This window comes from Amphibalanus amphitrite, unplaced genomic scaffold (assembly GCF_019059575.1).
Source record: "Amphibalanus amphitrite isolate SeventyFive unplaced genomic scaffold, NRLGWU_Aamphi_draft 000653F_arrow, whole genome shotgun sequence".
NCBI lineage: Eukaryota > Metazoa > Arthropoda > Thecostraca > Balanomorpha > Balanidae > Amphibalanus > Amphibalanus amphitrite.
Window position 1 is genome coordinate 361,826 of NW_024882147.1, and position 22,098 is coordinate 383,923.

General features: G+C 48.9%; 2 protein-coding genes across 2 annotated transcripts; one reads left to right on the plus strand and one right to left on the minus strand.

The window, feature by feature from the left end:
• Positions 1–967: 967 nt before the first annotated feature.
• LOC122364035 lies at positions 968–15,060 on the minus strand. The gene is made up of 11 exons (XM_043334047.1): positions 13,652–15,060; positions 12,487–12,629; positions 11,864–12,011; positions 11,359–11,537; positions 10,824–11,058; positions 9,084–9,278; positions 7,388–7,492; positions 4,703–4,880; positions 4,378–4,482; positions 3,497–3,635; positions 968–3,112 (listed from the first exon to the last, which is right to left on the minus strand). The coding sequence occupies exons 1-11, from the start codon at positions 14,319–14,321 to the stop codon at positions 2,870–2,872; spliced, it is 2,340 nt and encodes a 779-aa protein (XP_043189982.1). The 5' UTR covers positions 14,322–15,060; the 3' UTR covers positions 968–2,869.
• LOC122364036 (farnesoate epoxidase-like) lies at positions 5,040–7,369 on the plus strand. Its single transcript, XM_043334048.1, has 2 exons — positions 5,040–5,349; positions 5,565–7,369. Exons 1-2 carry the CDS (start codon positions 5,265–5,267, stop codon positions 6,953–6,955), a joined length of 1,476 nt encoding a protein of 491 aa, XP_043189983.1. The 5' UTR covers positions 5,040–5,264; the 3' UTR covers positions 6,956–7,369.
• Positions 15,061–22,098: the final 7,038 nt, after the last annotated feature.

Consider the following 22,098-nt stretch of genomic DNA (forward strand, 5'->3'; position numbering starts at 1 on the left):
CAAAGAACTACAGACGATAAAGGAGTCAGCCCGCTGAGAAGTTCGTGTGTCTACTTTGTTCAAGAGAAAAATGCGTCTTGGCCTTTCGAAATGAAAACTAGGCCTTTTTTAGGAAATTGAAGACACCTTCGATCATTTGATGACTTGCGACGAATGCTGGGTCTATGTGTATAATCCAGAGACAAAAAGATGGTCAAGAAGTTTAAGCACGGCACATCTGTCCTTCTTAAAAGGCGAAGATGCAGAAGCCGATATGGAAGGTCAAAGCTTTCAGTGTTCTGGATCTGGCGTAGGATAGTCATTACCGACTGTCTTGATGATGGTCGGATAATGACAAGCAAGCACTACTGCACACTTTTGAAGAAGTTGCGAGATGGCCTCAAGCAGAACCGCCGCAAAAAAGCACAAGAAAGATGTTTTATCCGCACCGATAGCGCCCCCGCCCATTCGTCCTGAGCTGCGATTGAAGAAACAACATGATGTGGACATTAAATCCTACCGCATCTAAGAAATTCACCTGACCGGGTATTAACTGACTCTTGATTGTTACGGGAGATTAAAAATCCACAGTATGGCCGGTGATTTAAGGACAGAAATGACGTCATTGATGAGGTGAAGCACTGATTTACGGGACAGTGCGCAGGTCCTACAATGACCGCCTGAGGCAGCTCAAGAAACGATGCAATAAGTTTGCGGTCGTGTGTGGTGACTTGTAAAGGAGTAATGAACATCATGTAAAAAAATCAAATTTCTATCACATCTAATTCATGGTGATGATCAGAACTTTTCGATACCCCCTCGTACAAGCTGTTACTTGTTAGTTGGAGCATGATATCATCATCTTGTAAGAAAAGCACAAGCACCAGTCTGCCACAGTGAAATGCCACATTCTCACAGATAGAAACGCCGTATACGGTAGTATCGCGAAACAGCTGCCACTGTGGCTCAGTTCTTGCTTGAGAAGTCACACTGCAAATTCATTTATTGGTCACATGATGCATCTGAACGAAGACAAGCCTAAAGGGCATGGAATGTTACACAAACATGCATATAATTGTACCTACAAATAAATAACACGTTCACAACGACACGATAAACTCACACCGACACTATGCCCCTTGACAATGCCCTTACATGCGCACCACTTTGTGTCGATTCTACCCTATCAGAATTTCACCGGAACACGTCGTACACAATATTTACACATTAGCATGCTCGCAACCTTATAAATACATTCATAACTGCAAGTACAGCAGCAGAGTCTCAACTAAGTAAAGTTTGTCAGCCATAATCTCCCGTTATACGAAATTCGTATGCCAGAGGAGACATTCGCTCCCACATCTACCAAGAAATGATCATATGAAACAAATAAATTCGATGATCGACCAAAATAATGAAAAGTTTAAGATAACCTAACGGTTAACCCGCGCCCAGATGGGGTCTGCCGAGCAACGCGGTCTGATGGGGGGGGGGGGGGCATTTTGGCCCCCCCCCTCAGATCTCGAGAACCACGCAACATAGCGACAAGCGGTAAACGGTGTTGGATAGCCCCAGCGGGGAACTACCTTGTGACCCAATTTCATTGACCTCGGTCAAACCGATGACGTCACAGGTCAGGTCAAAGGTCGAATTTTCACCGTTTACAGGCATTTCAAGAAATGCGTTGTAAAATCGAGTAAAATGCATTTCATTGAAAATCATCGATGGAGAAATGTTCTTCAAACACATATTTTGCTATTTGAGGTCACTGATACCAGGTCAGGTCACAGAGGTCAGGTCACTGGGGGGGTCACAATATGAAAGTGTCGTGTGATACATGTTTTATGGTCCATTTTACATGACAAATGCGATTATGTGGGTCAGACAGACTTTAGGGCCAGCTTAGGTCACGTTTTGGTCAAGGTCAGGTCAAGGTCAGGTCAAGGTCAGGTCAAATTAGGTCAAATTTCAAAGTTGATATTTTTGCATAAAATGGGTATTGATTCGATGCAGCTCGTCACGGGGAGTTCAATGGTGGTCTTCGTTTTGCGCTACAAGGTCTAGAATTGCTAAAAATTTAGTTCAAAAATTTGACGTCATCAATTTTCAACAGTTTTTTCGCTATAACTTGGCCAAAAAAAGAGGTATCGATCTAAAATTTGGTATGTATATCAAAGAGCGCAGGGACTATCACATATATTCCGGTTTTTTCGAAATTCGAAATTTTTTTGAAAATTTTTTGAGTTTTTCTAAAAAAAATCAATTTTTTTTATTTTTGGGGGTCAAAATCCCAAAATTTCGAAAATCCGAGATAGCAGTTTTGTAGCGCCGTCTTTTCTCTACACAACCACATAAAGAACTTTAAAATTGCTTGTTAACTGTAGAATTGGTGAGCGTTTCAAGATGTCATGTTTTTTGCTCATTTTTGCTCGAACATGACCTCAGTTTGACCTCAATAACTCCTGACCTGAGGTGACCTGTGACTTGAAATTTTGTGTGAAGGTGTCAAATTGATGCCCGGTAAGGTACCCAAAATTTGGCGGCGCTGCGCGCCGCCGTTTTCTCGCTATTTAAGAAAAACCACAGGGGGGGGGGGCCAAAATGGCCCCCCCATCAGGGCGCGGGTTAAGAGAGGTGGCAGCTGAGGACTGCTCACTAACGTAACAAAACACACAAACACTGAGATATTGTGCCATGCTTCGCCACCTATCAAATGTTTCATTTTTAGTTGTGTTCACTTCACATTTTTAGTCGTGTATCAGTTCGGCTGATGCGATGTAAGCTATTTTTCACTTCCAGACTTTGAATCAGTCATCATTCAAGCCTAAACCCCACATCTAACACATTCACACCTCCCATTCACACGTTCACCCGGAGCCCTGCCGCAGCGTCAGAGTCGTCGGGCGGCGGCCTGCTGGTGTTCCCGCACCCTCCGCTGGTAGTTGTGGATGGTCCAGTGGAGCGGGCCGGGGCCGTGGTGCTCGGTGGTCCGACACGAGCCGTCTTCGTCCGGGTACTGGCGGCGTGGACACACACACACGCCTCCCTCCGGGAACGGGTGGTAGGAGGCGGGACACGAGGCGGTAGGCGGCGGCTCGGCCGGCTCGCAGCGGCTCCGCTCCTCCGACCAGACCTGTTGGCATAGGGACGCAGATGATACAGGGGGCAGATACAGGGGGCACGCCTGTGGACACGGGGACAGTCGGACAGGGGACACAGGGGGTAATCAGACAGTAACACAGATAACTCAGGAGACAGAGTGCAGTCAAATAAGGGATGCCCTGTCGGACGCAGGGGACAGTTGCACAAAAGACACAGGAGACAAAGAGGGTAGTGGAACATGGGACACAGGGAACAGTCGGACAGGAGACGCAGGAAACGCCTGACAAACATGCGGACAGTCGGACATCGGCCACGTGAGGACACAGGGGACAGTCGGACGTGGGACACCTGACAGACAGTAGGCAGTCGAACATGGGTCACCTGCAGACACGTATCCATAGCCTCAGTCACCCACCTGTCCGGAGCCGCAGAAGGAGCCCGTGTCGGCGTCCACAGAAGTGATGAGCACTGGCAGACAGAGACCCTGGACGGCCCGGTAGGAGCCGGGGGCGCAGCGAGACAGCTCGTTCAGCGGCGCCTGCACCGGCTCCTCCCTGGCAGACAGACAAGTGGAACATTGGGTTAGAGTACGTGCTAGTGGGACATGGCTCATGGGTGTCCTGAGAATTTGCGGTTAAGTATTACATGCACGCTACGAGAGAGGAGGGGACGAGTGTTTGGTCTGGGCCCGAGAGGGCCTGGGTTTGTTCAGGGTTTCAGGGTTTGTTTGGTCTGGGAGAGGGAGAGGGTTCTAGGTTTCATCAAAATAGGTAATAAGGTGGGCAACCTCTAACGTAGGCTGTATAATGTTTATGTATGTGACCATAGAACGGTTTTTGAGCTGATTCAATATCGGGCTGAAGTCATGTCTTTGAAGAGTCTGAGTTGTTCTCAAACGACTCGTACTCGTTAAAGATGCTAACCTCCACGAACCATGAACCATGAATCAACTCAGCCCGCTACAACCCCTTCAGACGACTCTGGAGGCGCTGTAGTCGGATCTGAGAAGGTGGCACCACGATCGAGCGTGTGCACTGAGCACGTGAATGAGGGCTGTCGATGAATGCACTAACATCAGCTGTTCAAAATACGGACATTGTGATTGAAAAAAGGTACAATCACCTTTCTTCCATGGCTGTCCGTCTGAAATACGGACAGCCACATATGTATTTGTAATATGCTGCACGATATCATTTCAGACGGCCGCGAATAATGGCGATTGCCAGAGGAGAATACGGCGAGGACTAAACGTCTACCACGACGTAGTTCAGACCGTGCCAACAAGACGGTACTTACTGGTTACTCTCGTGAAGTGGTTGACAGAGGGGACTGATTCCATACTCATCCAACTTAAGTCGGAAATCATCACTGCACGGCCCCTGAGTGCCAAGCTGGTAACATCTGAAACAGCGCAGCGATTCAATGGTAAAGCAGAGGAAATGTCGACAGCATGAATACAATCGAGCAGCTGTGGTTACTGTCATGTTGGTATGACAGGATTTTAACACATTTCATAAACTTTTATTAGCATAAAAAGTCATATGGGTGAACTTTTATTACCAAAATGCTCTGACAAGCTAAAAGTAAAATGTCTAGCAGGTTAAGTAGTCTCTCAGCTGACCTGTCAGTGACCTTCCAATACACGAGTTGTTGCGGCGGCGGCAGGTCGAGCAGGCGGGCGCGCGGCACCCTGGACCGCTCCTCCCTAGAGCGCAGCAGTAGCGGGCAGGGCGACTGGCGGCAGACGGCACGGCCGGCGCTGGCCGAAAACTCCAGCCATTGACCGGGCGGACACGGTCCTGTGGGGGGGGGGGGGGGTATGTTAGGGCAGGTCTGGCGCTGAGTGCGCAACCGATGCAGGCACAGCTCAAGAGTCAGCACACAGGTTATACAGTCTATCAGATGTCCCAAACGCTATCTTATCTGCTCCGTCATGTTTACCAACAAGTTCTGTACCTCAGAGATTGGGCACAGTTACGTTTAGGGCGGCCAAGTGCGCTGCCTCTCACTCGCGTGCCTTGCGCCGCCGCTGGCGAACCGTCAGCTGACGACGAGGGTCGGCGAGCCGGGATGCCGCGACTCGTCTCTGATACGGCCTTGGGCGACGCTAATGGAATGCTGCGCACGGTTTGGTGAGAGACGGGCCACGCGCGGCTTCCCACAGTGCTGCTGGCCGCGCCGCCATGCTGACTGTTGTGCTGATTGTGTGCCTGGTGCTGGCTGTGCTGTGGTCACAGCGAGTGCGACGACCGCCAAACTTTCCACCAGGTGAGAACATCGATCACGTATTGATGGGAAAATGTAAAATTGAGTTGACCTCAAGTCCTATTCAGGTCGAATCAGATCAGTTAAATTTGGCAATGCTTACATGCGTCAACCGAAGTGCTGAACCCATGGCTTTGATCTACTACAATGAAGTTCCGTGTAAACTAATTTTACCATATTCACACCGAGAACTAACATTAACTTTGCGACTCTTTCAGGGCCACCGACATTCCTGATCTTTGGCAACCTGTACCAAACATGGAGAACTGTAAAAGGGGACTTCAACTCCTTGATCAAAGAAGATCGGCAAAAATATGGAGACATTTTTGGGTACGTTATGCCAAATATGAAGATTGTTCACCTCTTTAATTATGAACTGATCAAAGAATCCTGTGGCATGCAGGAGTTTGCAGGAAGAGCTAATAGCTTTTTAATTCTTTACCGAAGCTTCCAGAAGAAGCTTGGAGTGATATTCAACGATGGTGCTGCGTGGCAGGAGCACCGACGCTTTACTCTGCGGCATTTGCGTGATTTGGGTTTCGGAACTAATTCCATGGAGACGATCGTTCTGGAGGAATTCGAGCAGTTGGCCAAAGAAATGGAGCGTGACATGCACTCGCCGATGAAGGTAAACCAAAGATTCAATGTGACGGTTCTGAACGTGCTCTGGAGACTGGTCGCCAATAAACGCCTGGACCACGGCGACCCTGAGGCTCAGAAGCGGGTCACCGAAGTGAACGATTTCGTTACTGTCGTTGGTCCTAGCAATCCACTGATCGTGGCTCCATCTCTGCGTTTCATCGCCCCGGAATGGTCCGGCTTCAGCGCGCTGAAACGACACAGGGACTCTTCACTGGCCATGTTTCAAGGGCTGATGCAGGAGCATCGCCAGACGCTGGACCGCGCCGCGCCTCGCGACTTCATCGACCGCTTCCTCATCGAAATGGAGTCACCGGACGCGGCGGCGCGCAGCTTCACCGACGAGAGTCTCTCCATCATCTGCATGGACCTGTTTCTGGCGGGCATGGAGACCACCTCCACCTCTCTGACCTGGGCGCTGCTGCTGCTGGTGATGCACCCGGACGTGCAGACGCGCGTGCAGCAGGAGATTGACGCCGTGCTGGGCGTGGGCGCCGATCGCCGTCTGCCCTCCTACAGCGACCGCGCCAACATGCCGTACACGGAGGCCACTCTGCAGGAGGTGTCGCGACGCGCCACCGTGCTGCCGCGCGCCGTCGGCCACGCGGCGCTAGTGGACGCTCCGCTCGGCGGCTACACCGTGGCCAAGGGCTCCCTGGTGTTGATGCACCTGGATGCGGTCCACATGGACCCCTCCTACTGGGGAGATCCGGATAACTTCCGGCCGGAGCGCTTCATCAACGCCGACGGCACCTTCCGACGTGACGAGCGGGTCATCCCCTTCGGCGTCGGCAAGCGGTTCTGCCTGGGGGAGACGCTGGCGCGCATGGAGATGTTCATGCTGTTCACGTGCCTGCTGCAGCGGTTCCGGTTCTCGGCTGCTCCCGGGCAGAAGCTGAGCCTGGAGAGCCGCGTGGCAGCCGTTCAGCAACCGATGGAGTTCTTGGTGAACATCGAGGTTCGGGGCTGAACGTGTCACCTAGACCCTGACTGTTCGATGAGATGGTACTGGTGAGAAAGTGCGACAGTTACTACCTTGTACTTCGGTGTAACAATGTATTCGCTCCATGTACATGTATTTTTATGTGATTTATATCATTTGGCACAGTTCCTACTCTGTCGATGACTAACGTCCAATTTTTGCTGATTGACTTGTGGTACTGCAAAGGTGCTTGCGAAGGCGGCATTCAATTTCAATTTTATAAACTTCGTTATCTAGTCTAGATATAGGCATTGACTGACATATTTGTATTTTCTCATTTCGTCCAGCTTCGATGCAGAGCTGACATAATAATAAATATAATCGATGCATCCCGTAACCCGTTGCCCCGTGCTCGTATCGCATCGCGTTAACTTTTTAATAAAAACTCAATATGTATAAACATTTGGATCGGCCCCTCACCTTGTCGGTAGAGCGGGAAGCACTTGTCGGACGGCTCGTGGTAGAACTCGCCTGGGAGGCAGTCACATACCTTCCTCCCGTCCTTGGCACCCAGGAATCGGAACCCTGCGGCACACGTCACGAACAGGCGTGATTACAAGCAGCGTAGACGAACATTAGGGAGGGAGTTAATGGACAGCTTTAAATTGGTCACTTACTTAGCCAATCGGTAAATAGGTATGCGCTATTACGAATACATCCTTGTTCGTGTCAGTAGCGTCCGTTAACCTTCCAGGCGGTGGGGGGGGGGGCATTTTTTTGCCCCCCCCCTTTAGTTTTTTCGATATATCTCGAGAACCGCTGCGCCGATCGTCACCAAACTTTCAGTACCCTCCCGGGAGCAGCTAGCGCACATGGTAACCAAATTTTTTTTCCAAAGGCTTTGATAGGCTGGCCGCTAATGACGTCAGAGTGACGTCATTTTTGCCATTTTCGACCCAAAAAAGGTTTCGCGGGAAGAGCTGTCAGGCCTACAGCTTTAGAGATACAGAAAAATGTTTCAGACATAAAAGGTGTGGAATTAAAAGGGCTACAAAACTGCTATTTCGGTTTTTCGAATTTTTGAATTTTGACCCCCAAAAATCAAAAAATAGATTTTTTTAATATAATAGCAAAAAAAGAATCCAAAAAGTTTTTTGAATTTCGAAAAAACCGGAATATATGTGATAGTCCCTACCGCCTTCTATCTACATACCAAATTTGAGATCGATACCTCTTTTTTTGGCCAAGTTATAGCGAAAAACTGTTCGAAATTGATGACGTCAAATTTTCAAACTCCATTTTTAGCAATTCCAGACCTCGTAGCGCAAAACATAGACCACCATTAGACTCCACGTGACGAGCTGCATCGAATCGATACCCATTTTATGCAAAAATATCAACTTTGAATTTTGACCTTTTTTGACCTGACCTTGACCTGACCTCCACCAGAAACTGACTTCAACCGTACCTGATGGTCTTATAACCAACACCATCGAGTTGGAAATGAAAAACTGGCCATAAAACATGCATCACATAACCTTAGTAAAGTTGGGCTCATGTGGTGACCCTTGGTGACCTTTGGTGACCTGACCTGTGACCTGACCTGGTATGACCAGTGACCTCTAATAGCAACATATGTATGTACTAGACAACTGACGTCTTATCGCTGATTTTCGACAAAATGCGTTTTACTCGGTGTTATAGCGCTTTCCCTAGAAGCCCCGTGAACGGTGAAACATTTTATCTTTGACCTGACCTGTGACGTCATCGGTGACCCCGAGGTCAATGAAATTTGGTTTCCCTTGACAAATTTGACAGGGCTATCGAACGCCGTTTGCATTTTCCGGATCCGTCCAGTAGTTTCGGAGATACGGGGGGGGGGCAAAAAAATGCCCCCCCCCCCCTCCCCACCGCGCGGAAGGTGGCTGGTAGGCCCACCGCCTGCCGGGTTAATTTGGTACGTTTGCATTGGTCGTATCTACATGTATGGAGAATGGAGATGCAGACATTATAGGCCTTATGCAATATGCATGAGCCACATCTTCGTCAATATTAACAAAAAAGACGTTCTTTTGTTTTTCTTTCTCGGACACTTCGATTGCATTTGAAGGAAACATCACACTGAATGAAACTTCCAAATTGAGGCGTGTGTTTTTTTCGAAGGTTGGCCGCTCACCGGGCTGACACGGTCCCTGGGTGTTCCTCAGGTAGCACGTGCCGTCCTCAGGGTTCAGCACGGTGAATCCCCACTGGTCGTCACAGGTGCACACAGATGTTCTCAGCACGTTCACGAACAGTTTGCTCTTGTCGCACGGGCCGCGGGTGAATTCCTCGTAACACTTGTCATCAGCAGGCCAGAAGAAGTGGCCCTCTGAAGCAGTGGAGGGAGGTGCAGCGGTTAGAAATGGCCCTCTGCGGCTAAGGGAGATAAAGCGTTTGGAAATGTCCCTTTGCGGTAACAGGGAGATAGAGTGGTTAGAAATGGCCTACGGCGTGGAGAGAGAGAGAGAGAGAGAGAGAGAGAGAGAGAGAGAGAGAGAGAGAGAGAGAGAGAGAGAGAGAGAGAGAGAGAGAGAGAGCGAGAGAGAGAGAGAGAGAGAGAGAGAGAGAGAGAGAGAGAGAGAGAGAGAGAGAGAGAGAGAGAGAGAGAGAGAGAGAGAGAGAGAGAGAGAGAGAGAGAGAGAGAGAGAGAGAGAGAGAGAGAGAGAGAGAGAGAGAGAGAGAGAGAGAGAGAGAGAGAGAGACGTGATAAATGGCTCTCCGCGGTGGCACGGAAGAAGCGAGCTGAGGGTCACCGTCCCGTCTCCCATATCCATATGCAGCAGCGGGGAGATGGCGGAGTGACGACTGCTCCGCCAAACACCAGCGCATACCGGCACAGTATACCTGCCAGGCATCCGGTCCCCGAGACCGCAATGCCGAAGTTAACGCCAACGACAGTCGATATGCAGCGTTTCGCAAGATGAAAAGGTTATCTTTAAATAAAAAATAACCAGTATAGCGCCTTTTGGGGCGACTAACGGAGCGAGCGAGGGGTTGAGTCTTGCACGTGCGAAATTTCGAGGGGGCACCTCCAACTGACTCGTGCACGGCACCCTAATGACCGGTTTCTAGCGATGTGCCAAATTTGAGCACAATCGGCCCAGCCGTTCTCGAGATCTGGGAGCGGCACCCTGCACGTGCGCACGTGCAAAATGGGTCCCAACTGACTTGTGCACGGCACCCTACTAACTGGTCCCTAACCGTGTACCAAATTTGAGCGCCATCGGTCCAGCCGTTCTCGAGATCTGGAAACGACCCCTGCACGTGCGCACGTGCAGCAGCACCCCAACTCTGGCACATGGATATGCAGTGCCTAGTGGGTGCCTACCTACATACCAACTTTCAGCGCAATCGGCCAAGTAGTTACCGAGATATTGCAACAATTACAAAACTGACACCTCTTCGTTTTGCACGTGGCACGTGCATAAGGGGTCACCTATATGCATCGGGAATGGTCCAATACTTGGTAGAAGGAATGAAGCTACCCTACAAAAATTACCGCGTGTAAATCGGTCAAGTGGTTGCTGAGATATAAGCCTCGCAAAAGCGTCCGCACGGCCGGCCGGCCGGCCGGCCGGCCGGCCGGCCGGCCGCTCATACTCAGAAATTTCCGTTAATCTAAGGAAAGACTTCGCTCGCTTCGCTCGCTCCGTAACCAAACATCCGACCAATGAATGTTTTATAAGTTTTGAACTAACGGCTGGCATCTATTTTGTCGTCTGTCTTTAGTTCATATCTTGTTATTTTCCATTGTCATAACTCATAATGCCATAGGTATCATCTCCTGGCTCAAACGTATAACAAAACGACGCCTGAATCGAGTCACACCGAATCGGTGCGTGACATGACCTAACGTCACCATGCGCTCACTGACTGGGGCAACAGACGGGTATCCTGTTCTGTGTGCTGCTCCAGATAAACCAGTGTCCTGGCGGGCAGATGGCCTGGTCGTAGAGGCGGTAGCAGCGGCCGTCCAGAGGCCAGCGCACGGTTGGCTCCAGGTAGCTGGAGACGCGATCTGACGGGGCGTATTTCTCACACCCGCAGACCGGGCCTGAGTCGGTCTGGATCAGTAGCTCGGTGTCGTTGCACGGGCCTCGGGTGAGCTCCTGTCGGACGGTAGGTGTCGTTACACGGAGGGTGTCGTTACACGGACCCCGGGTGAGCTCCTGTCGGGCAGTGGATGTCGTTACACAGAGGGAGACGTTGCAAAGAGGAAGACGTTACACGTAATGACACCCGCTGGTCACTTAGTACAGTGACCAGTGGGTGTCGTTACACGGTTAATTCAATCACCCATAAGGCTTAATTTTGCACCTTGTAAATATACGCTACTGACTACCCCTTACATTCCAGATAGGGTCACCATTCCACGAAGACGATCGCGTCGCGCCTCCGTTGTAACTCACCCTATAGAACTGCCCATCCTCTGGCCACCGGTAGAGATTCTCCACACAGTGGCGGCAGTCTGTGCGGGCCCGGATACACCGGTTTACAGCGGTCACCAGCAGAAAGCCAGGGGGACAGCCGCACGTATATCGCTGCTCCCGCTTGTCGAACACCATGAAGAACCCCTCGGGGCACGGGCCTGTGGGATGGACAGTTTTGGCATTCGTTCCTTCGGGAAAGGTAAGGGTCTAGGCTGCATATGAAATGCGCTTAACATCAACACAAGCGTGAGAGACTCCGTGATAATGGTCCCAGATTAAATTGATTGAGCTGAAACGTTTCTGGGCGACAATACGTTTAAACGGAATAGCATGGCTGCAACACAGCATGGAAAGCTATCTGATGAGTGATGCAGAGACAAGAATAAACGATTACAACTTAAAGTTGTTAGCGTCAGTTTTATAGCTGCCCGCATCATATTTGTGGATGATGTTATCGAGGACGAACGTGACCGAAGCGTCTCACCTTTGGCGACGCAGTCTCCCTGTATGAAGACGCTGTTGTCTGGACACTCGGCCTGCGTGTACTCCTGGTAACAGCGGCCGTCGCTGCCCTGGTGGAACCCGGACCGACAGCGACACTCGGCCGGGCCAGAGTCCGACTCACATATCACCTGTGGGAGGCGACAGCGCCGGGTGGTTACAGATGCGCGGTCACAGTCTCTGCACTGCTGCATGAGGGATTGGGACCGTAACGGAGTTCAACGTGTACATATTTGAATATTTATATTCGGATATATAGTTTGTGGTCAGTGGGTAAGATATCAGAAATGTCCCGGGGCCTCGATTTGAGGTGAAGAAGAAGGGAACTAACTTGTTTTAGGCACCCACTACTGACGACCTTACATCGATAGTTGGCACCAACAGATCTGTAGCATGATCTTTTTTCCAGCACATCAGAAAACATCGGCATCTTACCGTCATTAGCGGTAATATTTATTCCGAAAACCCACTTAGCACTCAGCATCATAATCCGAAACACACACAGGCACAGGTCATTCGCTACATATCATTGGTAATTTCATTGGCTGACATGCTGTGCTGAACTGTAGGGGAAGCTCGCTCCCCACCGAGGCTCTCGTAACTTACCCCTCCCGGACCGCAGGGGCCCGGTGAGAAGCGCAGGTAGCACACGCCGTCGGTCCACGCCAGGTGGCCGGGGCGACAGGCACAGCTGACTGGCTCACTGGCGGTCACGTTGACTTGGATGATGTTCCCCTCCGGACAGGGGCCTGAACAAAGGTCAGCAATCAGGTCAATGCTGAGATCACCGAGTCAAGTTAATGTTCAGGTGACCTATGCAGATCACTGGGTCAGCTAAGCAATAAATAACGCTGCTGTCCATTTTTATATATCTTATAATGGTAAAAGAATGCGCGTATAGGTATGTAAGCAACGCAATCACGACTGTGAAAATAATGCTGAATAATAAATATCGCACGGAACTTGCATATAATGATGCTCCTAACTCTCTTGATAATCTTTTCGAGTCCAGATATGTATGTAGTTCAGTGCGTCTCAGTTCTCATCCTTTCAGAAGATCTTTACAAACACCTGACTCGCACCAGCACCGTTCACATAGTCCATGCTCACGTTTACACGATGACCACGTCATTAACCACGTGCAGTTTAGTGTCCCGGGTGCGTTGACCCCTGCAGCCAGCGCTGATATCGTGCATTATTTCCGTGTCATCCCATGCAGCTGACCGGGTATAGGGTGGACGGGTCCCGCTACAACACGGGCGCCCGACTGATGGTGGCAGCAGACAACAGCTGGCAGACACGGCCCGGCAGAGGTGCTGTCGTGTGACCCCGTTCGGGAGGGCTGCAATGTTGAGTGTGTGCCCTGATGGTGCGGGTCTGACCCCGTAGAGATAAAAGTCTGGCTAGGGAATATAGTGGTTTAATTATCTCTTGGGAAATTTAATTCCGGGTCAGATGATAGGGATGGTGCTGGTTTGATCCCGGATAAATGCTAGTCTAGCTTGCCTAAGCCTTCGTGATGTCATTAGAACCCAACATCGAAGTGGTCCGAAATTTATTTGACATTTTCTCCCTGCACGCCATCCCATGCCTCTACAATGTTCATTGTAACGATTTAATATGTGCGTTTCTAGAAGATGTGTACCTACACTTCAATGTAACCAAATGGTTGATGGACGGCTAGGGGATGACAATAAAATTTTGTGCATCAACAACAATTGTCTATATAAGAGGAATAATTTTGTGTTAGTTATATGCTCTCCTCACTCACCTTGTTTTCCGATGGGTATGCACTGACTGGTGGCCGGCCAGAAGGCGTTCCCCTGCGGACAGTGGAGGCTCTCGGACACTGTGATGGTATGTGTGGTCGCTGTCGTCACCGTCTCCAGCTGCGGCTGCAGCGGCTGTCTCGACGTCGGACGCACCGCCTCGATCACCCGCCGGAACTGAGGAGCATCGGCGCGACGCGCCATCACCGGTCGGTATCTGACGGCGTCCTCGGGACCGAAGAAGGTGTGCACGGCTGACGAGTGGTTGAACGTGCCGGCAGCCGAGGAGGTGGTCGGGGTCTGCGGCAGGTCCAGCGAGGTCTCGGGCACGCTGGCAGTGACCAGCTCCGGTCGACCGGTGCCTTCAGTGTGCGGTGTTACCTCCAGGGAGCTGGCGGTGACCACAACGGGCTGAGCGGTGGACGGGGGCTGCGGCTTAGCTCCTTCAAACGACATCATCGACCCCACGGTGGAGACGAAGGTGGAGTGGTTAGCAGGCACGATCAGACGCATCACCGGACTCATCGGACCGCCGAACACCCGCTTACCGACGATAGTCTGCGCGGGGCGCTGGGGAGAACCCACTGTTCCCGTCACCACCACCAGCATCATCACCAGTGTCACCACATGGCTTCCCCATCGGCGGAGCATCACTGTCACTAAGAGCGCCATCACCACGTCCGTTTGCGGCGGCGTGCCGCAGCTTACTCGCTGCCGAGCTCCGGCGCGGCGGGTCCTCGCACCAGTCTCGCCTCGCTTCACTCGCCTCTTTACCTCGCACGCCCCACCTCCCTCTGCACCATCCAAGCGCTCTCCTCGCGACGCTCCAACCTGCGCGCTCGTCCTCACGTCTTACACTGAAGTGCCGCCTCGCCGTGCGCCCCAGCTCACCCTCACTCGCACTAGACTGCCCAGCACGGCTCGCGTCAGTCCCAGCTAACGGTGTGAGCCGTCCGGCCGCCCTGGCCGCTTCGCTCTGATGCCGCTCCCTCAGCGGGGAGCTGCGATCGTCCGTCTCGCCGCCGGCTTCCGCTGCTCAGCCGGCCGTGACGCCGGTACGGCGCCGACAGACGTCACGGTAAGACGTCACGGCTACCGACGGACGTCACGGCAACGACGTGACGGCCGCGAGAGGGTCACGGTGGCCGTTGCTGAGTAGTGGACACAGTCACAGAGAGATAAACCGTGGTGGACACCTTCAATCAGGCTTCAGTCACGAGCTAGGGCATCCGTGGGAGCCACGGTGGGCTAAGTCACGGTGGACTAGGTCACGGTGGTTGAAGTTACGATGGATGTGGTCAAAGCGGCAACGGCGTGGCATTTGTTTGTTACCGTACCCCGCTTTTCACAGTGAAGTGAACACAATGATGCATAGTCACATCGCCACTGACATGGTTTACAAAGACGCCACAGAAACACTGTGTCAGCGGTAACGCTACTCTAAAACCTAGGGTAGCGTTTCAGTCGACTAAGGTGGCAATGTCCCTTTATCAAGCCGTGAAATAGGGGCTGTCGCTGACCGCACTGGCACAAATGTGACAAACAACAGGCGATGGTCACAGCGAAGCGGGGCGACGTCGTTATTCGGTCACGGTGACACTCCGTCACGCCGGTCAGCTGTCACGCCGTCTACGACTCCAATATGCAGATGATAGGGACTGCGCCATCACCGATTCGGAGGTTTTTAACACTACCTAGTACCTACATACATCTTGCGGCCAGCTGTATAGAATCATACATCAAACGGCGGTGACGTTATTTGTACATACATACGTACATAATAGCGTACTGACCCGTGTAGGCATATGCAGCACACTGCATTGGCGTTATAATCGAGTCGATTTCTGTCATGGCCGGCGGAACTTGAAAAATAGCATGCACACAGACTGCACACATCTTAAGTTCATCCAGACAAACCTCCCTAACGCATTAGTAATTGCTAGTGTTCGTGAAAGGTAGGTATGGCAAGTTCCTCTCAAGCGCATTAGGCATTCATTTAACCCGCGCCCTGCTGGGGGGGTGTTTGAACACCCCCCTTGTGGTTTTTCGCGAATATCTCAAAAACGGCGGCGCGGAGCGCCGCCGTTTTTGGTACACCTTATCATGCATCAATTCTACACATGTTGTGAAAATTTCAGACCAAGGTCATTCAAGGTCAGGTCACCAGGTCACTTGAAGCGACCTCACCTCATAAAAACTTTCAATGTCTGTCATAGCTACACCGAGTGACCGATCGCTTTGAAACTTTCAGCGATTGCTAAGAGCAATAGCATGTACAAAATGTATATCTCATAATTTTGATATCGATGACCTAAGGTCAGGTCAATTTTGCGACCTCCCCATTATAAGTCAATGGGAGAAAATTGAAATGCGCCTCTTTTGGATGAAAGACATTATAAACACTCCCAAACACCGAATTACAAGTGGTTTAGACACACTGAACTTGAAAATGGTGTCCGTGACCCTTGTTTATGCCCTGAGGTCATCTTAGGTCACGAATGGTATCTAACAGTTTTTCGCAAATAACTTTTGATAGAGGCATGCTAGAGCGCTGAAAACGCCTTAGATGTGTTCAGCTCGACGATACGGATCGACTGATATGCAACATGACCCTTTCCGGTCAGGTCATGACCTTGACCTGAGGTCAAATTTTCAAGTTGACCTTTCAAGGTCAAGTCATAGTTCATTCGATGCGTCTTGACGAGAGGAACACGATGCCGGTAAAAGTAAGCTCGTACAAGGCTTGGGTCAAAAGTTATTACAGAAAAACTGTTTTCGAAAAAATCGTCTATTTTTGCAGTTTTTGACCCCTGCAGGCAAAACTTTTGACGTTAGGTCAAATCTGAGAGAAGTACTCAGAAAGGGCGTTAATAGGGCTATCGAATGCGCTTTTCCGCGGCGCTGTAGCTCTATTGGTTCCCGAGTTATGCGTTGGCTTCTTGGAAATTTTCGACATTCGACCTGGAAATCGGCGAAATTTTGCCTTCAATGACCTCTGGTGACCTGACCTTTGACCTAACCAAAAAATTGACCGAAGTGATTTCGTCATTATTTTTTACGCTCTTTCGAACGCCGCCTTCCGCGTATCGCTACGTGGCCCAGGAGCCGAGTTACAAGGGGGGGTGTTCAAACACCCCCCCCCCCCCAGCAGGGCGTGGAAATCCAGGACCCCCAGCAGGGCGCGGGTTAAAACAAGCATTACCTTCGCGCAAGTGAGAATCTTCTTGTGAATAGAATTGTGTCCTACAGAAGCGTACATGCCTCATCGTGCTAAAATGCACTGCACGCAGCAAGTTTCCGGCTTCGCTCACACATTGTGCTACGAACCAGAAGAAATGGACAGCGACTTGACGCGGGCTCTATGCATACCAAGCATAAAGTCTCGGTGCATTCCCAAAGTTTTCTTGAATTAAAAGCGATTATCTCTGGAATGGCGCCAACAAGTCATCGTAGTTGCATCATTCACCTACGTTAATTCTTACCGTGGGACCAAAATCATCATTAACAAATTACATGGTCCCGAGCCGTGCCACCATTTCTCTGTGGTGCAGTGTATTACCCTATTTCCGCATTCGGGCGCCGTCATCTTCATTATTCCTGCGTCAGTTTTATATCGCGGCCCGTCCGTGGATGCCACCGCTGACTAGCGAACCGTAACGCCCACCCCAATGAGCACGCACCGTGAATTTCGTCAACGGCGGAAAACCTCACCACCGCGTCTGGCTGCCGCTAACTGTGAAGACATCACTTCCACAGTGTATTGTCGCGACGCGTCGTGAGTTCCACACCGGTAATTAGGACAGGCTGTTGGGTCTAGTTGTCGGCGCAGACGCGGTGGCGTCGTGACCGTGACTTTGGCGGAGGGTGCCGCTGCGAACCTCATGACCCAGAGAGGTGGCAGATTGGAGCGGAAAGGGTCAGCCGAGCGGTGACCCGTTTGACCCGGCTGTACGAAGGAGTGAACGCGTGACAAAACATATTTATATAAAATCTTATTGATTTCTGTATAGTTACGCTCACATTACTGAACTAGCTGGGGGTGTTTTTACAAAAAGGTAACGAGTTGATTCGAATGACAACTGATTCGAATGACAACTATCGGCCAATTTAAGGCTTTGAAATACTCATGAATACCCATTTGAGTTCTCACTTTGAAATACAGCAAGATACAGAGTCCGGGAATGCAATGTAGGCATTTTGGTTCGGTATAAAAGACGGGATCGCACTTCATCGACTATTTTAACTATGATAACGAATGCGTAACAAGTTGTTCTCCCACATACGCAAGTTGGGTAGGTACTGCCTGCGTTGTTCTTCACTTCTCTCGCGACACCGCTTTTCGGACATTGACATTCGTTTGTTTACTTAATTTTGTACGTTTCTTTTCACACTGCTGTCATGTGAACACTTAGTTTTGTACGTTTCTTTTGACACTCCTGTCGTAAACACTAAATTCTGTACGTTTCTTTTTACACTCCTATCATAAACACTAAATTTTGTACGTTTCTTTTCACACTCCTGTCATAAACACTAGCATTTCAAATCGTGTGTTCGATGACATACCTATACCTGCTCTATGTATAACATTATACGCAAAGTATTCATTTATTACAATGTATTCATGAGATGATCTGTATGTAGATTTTCGTGATTGTAATCAAAACGTGATGAATTTAACCTTCGCCCCAGTGGGGGGGGGGCATATGTTACCACCCTGTCGCGTTTTTTGCGTGTGAATAATAAACCGCGGCGCGTAGCGCCGCGCCGCTTGGGGTAGCTTTTGGTATATCAATTTTGGACAATGTGTGAATTTTTTGACCCCAGCTCATGTCAGGTCAGGTCACCAGGTCAAGTTAACTGACCAAGCCTAAAAAAGTTTGCAATCATGTCCAGCCTGCAGTGTTTGTCAGAAAGGTTTTAAACTTGGTGGATTGAATGCTGTTATAGGCGTCTACAATTTGTATAGGGTAGAGTGGGGCAAAGCGCCCAGGGCGGGTAAAACGCCCACCCCTCTTTTTTGTGAAATTCTCGACTTTTCAAAGAATCCTTGATAGCCATTTTCAAGAACACTCAGGAGTCTGCTTGTACTCCCTTTTTTTGGTTCCACAAGTAGGGTGTCCTGGACGTAAGATAAAGATTAGTATATTTCTGACATTTTTTTTTAGGAATTACATGCTACCTTACTGCTAAAACTTTGTCTGATAGAGATTAAAGAAGGCAATGAAATATCGCTATGTCGAACCTGTAGCTTTAAGCTACGTTTGGAGCATGTATTTTGTTTACAACACAATCTGACAGGGCTGATTTTGGTGGACTTTATCTTGAATGTGCTGTTGGGGTAATACGCCCACTTTGGCGTGGGGCAAAGCGCCCATCATGGGCCAATGGGAGTTATACAGCACGGGTAACTGCGAGCATTTTGGGCTCAACGTGAGTGGCGGGATACGTTTCTAATACTCAGGATTCTGATTAAATATGCAATTTTCTGGTTAGTATTGTCTGGAACGATTTATTCGCAAGAACTGATCCCCGCTCCCCAAGGCAATGACAGGCGTTGACTGAATAAGGAGTAGGGTGGCGACAGCAGTGCTTAGGATGTTTTTTTATGGTGTTATCTGTCGAGTTGAAGTCTAACGAAATGAGGAATGGATGAATGCTACATTATTTTGCCAGAGTATCAAAAGTGTGATGAAACTTTCAGGATTGGGCGTTATGCCCCACTCACATGGGCGTTATGCCCCACGGGTGGGGCAAAACGCCCGATTTGTAGTCCTCTCAAATCGTACGGCATATCTAAAAAACTATGCATCCCACATGTTTTTGATGTGTTACCGTAAGGTGGGGCTATTTGAGACGGTGGGGCTATTTGAGACAGTATTTAAAATTACTATAAAATAAAAACCACTTAAAATTTATGCTTCATTTTTTGCTCAGGCGATTTACTGCTCGATTCCACACCTCCCTGAGCAAAAATATCACACAAAAAAATCAAACGATCTTCATTTTATAACGATTTTAAATACTGTCTCAAATAGCCCCACTGTCTCAAATAGCCCCACTTTACGGTACTCGAAGAAAGCATAGGTATACCATAGCTAGGTATACCATAGGTATACCATAAGTATACCTATGTACTATGGTATACTATACCATAGCTACCGGATCAGCTACCTGGTTGTCCTTCAAATTTGCAAGATAAAGAGATACTGAGGCTGGAAAGTTAGGGTGGGCGCTTTGCCCCACCCTACCCTATCTCGGATTTTTTATATCCGTGACCTAAGGTCAGGTCAGTGGCGTGACCTTTCCATTACAAGTCAATGGAGAAAAATGAAAATGCCTCTAGATCCGTGTGTACGCATAGGAACAGTCCACATATTTCAGAATCACAATGATTTGGACCACTTGTGATGACCCAGGTGTCATTTTTGATGATAGCCTCTAGAAAGGTCATCCGAGGTCATTTGAGGCTACAAACAGATTTTTGCCAATAACTCGCGATTGGAAAGAGATAGAACGCTAAGGACGATCTCATTGTGTTTGTCTTGTTGAGACGCATCGATTGATATGCAACATGACCTTTTCCGGTCAGGTCATGACCTTGACCTGTGGTCAAATTTTCCAAGTTGACCTTTCAAGGTCAAATTCTAGTTCATTCGACGCGTCTCGGCGAGAGGAATACGATTCTGGCAATAGAAATGTCGTGGCTTTTTGTAGTCGAAAGTTATTGTCGAAAAACACTTCTCGTAAAAACAGTTTTTTTTAGTTTTTGCTCTCTGGAGGCTAAACCGTTGACCTGAGGTCAATTTTGATAATGACCTTATCAAAAGAAGAGTTCAAAAGCTATCGATTGCTTTTTCATTCGTTTTTCTAGCTACCATAGTTCCTGAGATAATGGCATGTTTTCTGAAAAATATAATGACAATTGGCAAATTTTGACCTTTGATGACCTCTGGTGACCCCAATATTGCTCTAAGATGCAAAGGACAGAAATACTTTCAAACGTACGCATTGCGAGCTATCGACTGCTTTTTACTGCGTCTTTCTAGCCCTCTTAGTTTTTGAGTTAGAGGTGGGTGGTAACATATGCCCCCCCCCCCCCCCCCCACTAGGGCGAAGTTGGCTGAGACCGCCACTGGGGCGCGGGTTAATTTACACAAGTTTGTCCTGTTCCCTGTCATCTTTGATGATCTTTGTTTTCATTTGTTTTTGTATTAAACTATTAATTGAACATACCGGCACCAACAGACCAAAAATTCAAAAGGTATGGATGAGTACCTATCTTGCTTCAAAACTAGTGTAATAATGTGCCAGAAACAGTGATGATGGCGGGTACCTAATGTCTCTGACATTCATACAGTACAAAATAGTAACTTAGGTACAATGGCTGCCATAACCTGATGATAAACGTTCTGCCTATTCCAGTGTCATTATTGTAGCACATGCATTTAACCCGCGCCCCACTGGGGTCTGCGTATAACACGCCCTACTGGGGGGGGGGGGGGGCTATTCATAGCCCCCCCTCCTAACTCCGAAACTACTGGGCCGATCGTCAAAATTCAAACGGCGTCTGATAGCCCCGGAAAAAACTGTCGAACGAAACCTAATTTCATTGACCTCGAGGTCACCGATGACGTCACAGGTCAGGTCAAAGTAAAAATTATTAGCATTTTGGCTTGTTCACGTTTTGGGCTCTGGCCGCCGTCTTAAAAGTCAGATCAGGCTCATTTTTGGTACACACACTCGTGAACAGATGCTCTAGATACCCTGAGGGTACCAAACTTGTACTTTGATTTTCAGGTCAAGGTCAGGTCATCACAGGTCACGAAAATATTATGTCATGCGTCGGTCACGTGACACATGTTTTATGGTCCATTTAGGCCAAAGATTGCGAATTTGATGTCGTCTGTGTCATTCGAGGTCATTTTGAGTCGAATTTAGCTTAGGTCAGGTCACTTTCAGGTCAAAAAAGGTCAAATTTTGAAGTTATAATTTTTCAACATAAAAGGTGTCTATTGAATGCAGTTTGAGCTCAGGAACACGATGGTGCTATTTATATTGGCGTACAATGTCAAATACGTGGTGAAAAATTGATTTGAAAAATTAGTATTTGTGAATTTTTTGCAAAAATGCGTATAACTTGGCCATTTTTGAAGATATTTAGCTAAAACTTGCTAGAGTTAGTTATAATAACGCGTTCTATCACATATATTCCGGTTTTTTCGAAAAGTCAAAAACTTTTTGAAAAAAATGTAAAAATGTAAATTTTGAATTTTATTATAAAAATTTTCGAAATTTTAAAAATTTCGAAAATCCGAGATAGCAGTTTAATAGCGCAGTCTATTCTGAGTCCTCCCATGCAAAGAAATTGGATCTAGCTTAAAAACTGAGCGCTTGGGAGCGATTGCCGTGGTTCGATGTTTTGCGTCGAAATCGGCCGAACATGACGTCA